The sequence below is a fragment of the Cebus imitator genome, unplaced genomic scaffold (genome assembly GCF_001604975.1).
Source record: "Cebus imitator isolate Cc_AM_T3 unplaced genomic scaffold, Cebus_imitator-1.0 Scaffold124, whole genome shotgun sequence".
Lineage (NCBI taxonomy): Eukaryota > Metazoa > Chordata > Mammalia > Primates > Cebidae > Cebus > Cebus imitator.
The window spans coordinates 104,438-111,396 of NW_016107439.1; the positions used below are offsets into that span (position 1 = coordinate 104,438).

Here is a 6,959-nt window from a genome sequence, read left to right on the forward strand (position 1 = left end):
AACAATTAGGTAGTTATATTTTAAGATATTATATTTAAAATAGAATGGAAATATCATCCTTTGCATTTAAACTTAAAAGATGAAAAATGTTATTATAATTACCAACTTAAAAACATGCAAGGACATATACAGTTTTAAAAATACTTTTAAAGAATTCTTGGTGGCTAGGCACGGTGGCTTATGCCTGTAATCTGACCACTTAGGGAGGCTAAGGCGGGAGGACTGCTTAACCCAAGAGTTTGAGATCAACCTGGACAACATAGTGAGATCCCGTCTCTGCAAACAATTAAAAAATAAGCTGGGCCTTGTGGCATGCACCTGTAGTCCCAGCTACTCAGGAGGCTGAGATGGGAGGATTGCTTAAGCCTGAGGAGGTTGAGGCTGCAGTGAGCTACGACTGTGCCACCACACTCCAGCCTAGGCAACAGAGCAAGACCATGTCTCAAAAAAAGACAGGCTTGGTGCGGTGGCTCACGCCTGTAATCCCAGCATTTTGGGAGGCTGAGGTGAGTGGATCACCTGAGGTCAGGAGTTCGAGATCAGGCTGGCCCACAAGGTAGATTTTAGTCTCTACTAAAAATACAAAAATTAGCTGGGCATGGTTGTAGGCACCTGTAATTCCAGCCACTCGGAGGCTGAGGCAGGAGAATTGCTTGAACCCAGGAGACGGAGATTGCAGTGAGCCCAGATCGCGCCACTGCACTCCACTTCAGCCTGAGTGACAGAGACTCTGTCTCAAAAAAAAAAAAGATTCTTGAGCAAAAATGACATGGAGGGGAAACTTTAGAAGCTCTCTCATAATGTGGAGATAAAAGAACAGAGATTAGCTCTCTTCCTGCCACCCAAGATGCTGAAAGGAAAGAAGGCTAAGGGGAAGAAGGCAGCTCTGGGCTCTGCTGTCATGAAGCAGCAAGAGACAAAGAAAGTGGCCAATCCCGTGTTTGAGAAAAGGCCAAAGAATTTTGGCATTGGACAGGACATTCAACCAAAAAGACACCTCACCCGCTTTGTGAAATGTCCCCCCTGTATCAGGTTGCAGTGGCAGAGAGCCATCCTTTACAAGCGGCTGAAAGTGCCTCCTGCCATTAACCAGCTCACCCAGGCCCTGGACTGCCAAACAGCTATTGAGCTGCTAAAGCTGGCCCAGAAGTATAAGCCAGAGACACAGCAAGAGAAGAAGTGGAGGCTGTTGGCCTGGGCCGAGAAGAAAGCTGCTGGCAAAGGGGACGTCCCCACTAAGAGACCACCTGTCCTTCGATCAGGAGTTAACACCGTCGCTGCCTTGGTGGCTCAGCTGGTGGTGATTGCACACGACACAGATCCCATTGAGCTGGTTGTCTTCTTGTCTGCCCTGTGTCAGAAAATGGAAGTCCCTTACTGTATTATCAAGGGAAGGCAAGACTGGGACGTCTAGTCCACAGGAAGACCTGCACCACCGTTGCCTTCACCCAGGTTAACTCGGAAGACAAAGGCGCTTTGGCTAAGCTGGTGGAAGCTATCAGGACAAAGTACAGTGACAGATATGATGAGATCTACCGTCACTGGGGAGGCAATGTCCTGGGTCCCAAGTCTGTGGCTCGCATCGCCAAGCCTCGAAAAAGCAAAGTCTAAACAACTTGCCACTGTAGAGTTTTCTGTAAATAAAAATAATTAAAACGATACAAATTTTCCTTCAAAAGAAAAAAAATAAAATAAAAAAGAACAGAGATTAAAATCTTGAAGGAAAACAGACTAGAGTTTGGAGATTCATCCGAAGAATAGGTATGCTTCAGAGAGACACCCAAACAACTAGAAAAAATACAATCATTTAGAGGGTGTAAACAACACTTCAGAAAACCCTAAATTACCAAAGCAAAAAAACAAAGAGACACACAAAATAAACCAAAAACCTGAATGCAGATATCAAAAGCGCTCAAGCTCACTGTGTGCTAGGAGAATTACTGAACACTTACAACCTACACATATCATTCATTACCTTTGCTTCCCCAAGCTCTTTATCAGCAGTCTCAAGCACTTCTTCTTTATGTCTTTCCAACTGCTGTGCTAACTGATCTATTTCAGTTAATTCTTGGCAGAGTTTTTCATTTTTGTTACTTAAATTAACAACTTCAGATGTCACTGTTTCCTTGGTTTCCATGAGCTCTTGTATATGCTTCTCCAGGTCTTTATTAGCTTGCTGAAGAAAGTCAACCTAAATTGGAGTTGTAATTTAAGAGGTGTATAAATTGGAAAATTATCCTAAACACTGACTTTCCAAATAATATTTTTAAAAACGGTATTTTAAGAGATATTGAAGATTAAAACTACAGCTATTTTATATTTGCAAACTTACATTATTTGCAAAACTGATCATGTGAAATTTGATGAAAGTATATATCCATCAGCTTTGATTTTCAAGCATAGAAAGGATAAGAAATTTGTGTGAACTTTTTCCCAATACAGAGTTCTATATGACAAGAATATCATGATATAGTAATTCTGTCTGTGGCCCAGGCAGCTCTGTCATACCAAAATTTCTAAAGTTCATGGGTCATGCTGTATGGAACTCTCCTGTTCTTTCAGCCTTAGGTCAAATGCATGGCAAAGGAATCTACTATGTAAGTAGATAAAAGCTAGGTATTTAATTTTTATATACATGTTTAATTTTTTAATGTTATAAAAGAAATACATACTTATAACAGTTTTGAAAAACAAAAAAGAAAACCAGAAAGAAGAATATCCCACCATACAAAGATAAGCTTTGTTAGTATACTTTGGTATATTCTGTTTGCTTTCTCTTTCCAAGTTCATATATACATTTTCTTAAAACCAAATTGACAACCATGTCCCCAGAGTTTATTCTGTTCCTTTAAATTGTTAATGTCATGGTATATCTTAATTACTGCCTCATTAAATAGTCTTTAAAAACATGATTTTTCAACAACTCCACCCTACTTCTGAATACCATAGTTCTATCAAATTTTTCCTATTATAAATAATAACTCAGTGAACAACTCCCACCACTTTTACAAACCAATAGACCATTATAAACATACAGTGTTTATTACAAACATCATTATATACATTCAGTGAAATAATTATAAAAGCCATTACCTGAATATTTAACTGAGCAATAAGCTTTTCATTGGTCTTATTTCTAGACTCCAGAGAGAGGACATCAGGAGAGCGACCACCATCCAAAGCAACTGACAATCGTTCTATCTCTCGTTCTCTTAGCTCAATCTGAAGATAGAAAGTCATGCTGTCATTTCAAATAATCTGGTTTTTAAACAAATGATTAACACTGAACAAACATTTCTTTGGATATATTTTCTTATGTTCCGATGTATATAAGAGATTAACATTCATATTTATGTCCATACATTATATGCATATATGCAGAACAAAAATAAATTACATAGAAAATGTCAACAGAAGTACTGTCAATATATCTTTTATGTTATTTTTACTACATAGATTCTTCCTAATTAAGTTTTTGTATTTTTTTCCCTTAAGATTTAACAATGTTTATATAAAAAGAAATTTCCTAGCAGATTACATACATGCTCAAGTACTGGAACTGAATCTGAACTACTTCAGTTTCTGATAGAATAAATGAATAAGTGTAACATACTAAGAAAAGTAGGTTGCTACCAAACCTTGATATTGAAAAAAAATAGGAAACTGGGATGGATTTAATTAACTGTTATTTATGTAAGAATTTGGAAAAGCTCACACTTTTAAGCTTTGCTTTTTTCTTTTTTTGAGGCGGAGTCTCACTCCATCACCCATCTGGAGTACAGTGGCGCGATCTCGGGTCACTGCAACCTCTGCCTCCTGGGTTCAAGCCATTCTCCAACCTCAGCCTCCTGAGTAGCTGGAACTATAAGCATATGCCACCACGCCTGGCTAATTTTTTTGTATTTTTAGTAGAGATGGGGTTTCACTATGTTAGCCAGGCTGGTCTCGAACTCCTGACCTCAGGTGATCCACCCGCCTCAGCCTTCCAAGGTGCTAAGATTATAGGTGTGAGCCACCACTCCCGGCCCAAGCTTTGGTTTTCTTAAAATAAATAAATAAAAACCAAACATTCCAAACATACCAAAAAGTAATAACAACATGGTATGTTTGAGATAGCATAAATAGCTCAGTATGACTGGATGTAATGTACATCAGACCTTGTAGTTGGAGATGTCTGAAGAATCAGGCAGAAACTAATTATGATTACCCTGGACTAAAAGATGAAACTGACAGGAATAAAACCAGAGGCAGGGAGACCTAATGCAGGAATACATAAGAGACAATTAATGACTAAAATAAAACAGTGGTAGAGGATAGAACAGAAGAATTAAGTTTAAGAAGCATTTAGCGAGGAAAAATGACAGAACTTGGTGAGTGGTATGTGAAGGCAAGAGAAAGAGATCTAGAAAGACTATAGAATGTGCACTTGGGCAAATGTTGATGCTACCAACCAAAGGAGAGAATATAGGAGTTGAAACCAGAAGAGAACAAGTTCAGTATATGGCATATGAGCACAGAAAGACTACATCCAAGTGGAAATGCCCAGTGTGAACTTGGGTACATGGGTCTGGAGTTCAGCAGAGAAGTCTGAGCCAGAGAGAGATGGAGGACTCATCAACATACAGGAGTAATATTTTAAACCAAGACAGCAGATGAGGACACTTGAGGAGAGACACAGAAGAGGAGAAGGGGTCAAAAACAGAATCCAGGAAAAAAGTAATATTTCAGGGAGTGGACAGGTGAAAAGAAGCCAAAAAAATATGTTATAAGAGGCTTAAAACAAAAGAAAACTGGAAAAAAATGAAGTCATGGAAGAGTTTCAAAGAGGAGTTATCAATAATATCTAATACCATAGAGTAGGTCAAGAAAATAAAGGCTGTAAGAATCCTTTTGGATCTAGCAATGAATGTTATTGACGTCATTAACTAGACCAATTCAAATAGTGGGTGCGGAAGACAGACTACAATAGGTTAAGGAGTGAGCAAGAGGTGGAGAAACAGAGACAGAAATGGAGATATCAAGTAAGACAGTCTTTGGAGAAGTCTGCAAGGAGAGGGAGAAGGAATCCTCAAGAGGGAGAGGTAGTTAAGAGTTTTTTTAAAAGGGATGTTAGTTATGACAAGAGTAGTACCTCTTCATAGGATCGTTATGAAGATTAAACGAATTAATCCTTGCAAAGTGGTTATATATCTACTTGGTAAAGAAAAAAAGAACAATTGATTAAAGTAAGGTCCTAAGGAGAAAAGAGGAAATGGGGTCAAGAGCACAGGCAACTCAGCCTTAAGGAAAAAGAACAATACCCTGCCCACTAAGTCTTAAGACAGCCTGAGTACAAATATGGCTCATTTTAAAGGTAGAGATAGAAAGCTGAGACAAGGTGACATTCTCAGGAGATGAGTATTATAAGTTGGAAATACAGTTTAAAAACAGCAAAACCTGGAATATGTGCTGAGAAAAACAGAATAAACTCAAGCAAAAAAAGACAAATAACTGATAGGCAGCAGAGTAAGCTTAACTAAGATTGAGAACCACAATAAATTGGTGGCTTTAATCAGAATGGTCAAGCTGTTTTCTCCAAACACTTCAGCCACCTCACAGAGACGGTAAAAAACTTTCTGTTCATAAAGTACCCAGAATAAGTGAAAGTGTAATTATAAAATGTAAAATGCCAATAATACTAAACTCATGTGCATATTGGATATTTTCAACATCTCTTCATGAAGTAAGTTTTTTGGTTGACATTATGATTTCCTTTCTTTTTTTTTTTTTTTTTTTGAGACAGAGTCTGTCATCAGGCTGGAGTGCGATGTTGTGATCTGGGGTCATTATAACATCCGCGTCTCAGGTTCAAGTGATTCTCCTGCCTTAGCCTCCGGAGTAGCCGGGATTACAAGCACACGCCACAACCCCAGCTAATTTTTATCAGTAGAGATGGGGTTTCACCATGTTGCTCAGGCTGGTCTCGAACTCCTGACCTCAAGTGATCCACCCGCCTCGACCTCCCAAAGTACTCGGATTACAGGCATGAAACATCACGTCTGGCCAATTTCCTTTAACTCCATTTATATCCAAATAATCTTCAAAACACTTTACAGACTTAGTTATACCAACATCTAAGTTACATCTATATTTGTGTGTGCAGATCACTCATAAATAAAAATGCAGTCATACGCAGAAAATGAAAAACGTGTTACCCAATTAACCTTCAGGAAACATTAAGAAAACAAGCCTGTAATTACTCAAATGAAAATTGAGCCAAGACACCAACAGATATTATGAAAAGACAAAACTTGCTATGGTTATAGTATAACTCTGCATCTATGAATTCTCCTGCTTCTTCAGAAAACTGTTGCATGAGGACTAGTGCTTGCAGAAAACACACAAAAAAATGGCAACACAAGAGTAACTTTCTGAGACTAGTGTTCAATATGACAAAATCTATAATAAGAGAAGAAAAATAACAAAATAAAATTATAAAACATACCACACTTCAATAAAATATCTCCTGAGATGAAAAATGTAATATGGTTATAAGATTATATTTGGGGAGATAAACGATTCAACTAAAAGAAAAACCAAACAAAAAACTACTATTCACCTCAATGAATAGTGAAGGGAATGGACTAAGTAAGTGCTCTAAAACCACCTAAGCCATTCCAGCTATGAACTCTATTAACAAACCTGATGAAAAAGATAAAAGCTGTGTAAAAACTCAGCTTTGGGCCGGGCGCGGTGGCTCAAGCCTGTAATCCCAGCACTTTGGGAGGCCGAGGCGGGTGGATCACGAGGTCAGGAGATCGAGACCATCCCGGTCAACATGGTGAAACCCCGTCTCTACTAAAAATACAAAAAAAATTAGCTGGGCATGGTGGCGCGTGCCTGTAATCCCAGCTACTCAGGAGGCTGAGGCAGGAGAATTGCCTGAGCCCAGGAGGCGGAGGTTGCGGTGAGCCGAGATC

The 6,959-nt window shown here is 38.7% G+C and overlaps 1 protein-coding gene across 5 annotated transcripts in view; it reads right to left on the reverse strand.

The window, feature by feature from the left end:
• CEP135 (centrosomal protein 135) overlaps nt 1–6,959 on the reverse strand; it is an 80,362-nt gene that overhangs the window by 61,532 nt on the left and 11,871 nt on the right. For all 5 annotated transcript variants that reach the window (XM_017540218.2, XM_017540219.2, XM_017540220.2 and 2 more), the window contains 2 exons: nt 3,094–3,222; nt 1,976–2,191 (listed from right to left, as the gene is read on the reverse strand). In XM_017540218.2, the coding sequence (XP_017395707.1) occupies nt 1,976–2,191; nt 3,094–3,222 (345 nt within the window). The remainder of the gene's footprint in view (nt 1–1,975; nt 2,192–3,093; nt 3,223–6,959) is intronic.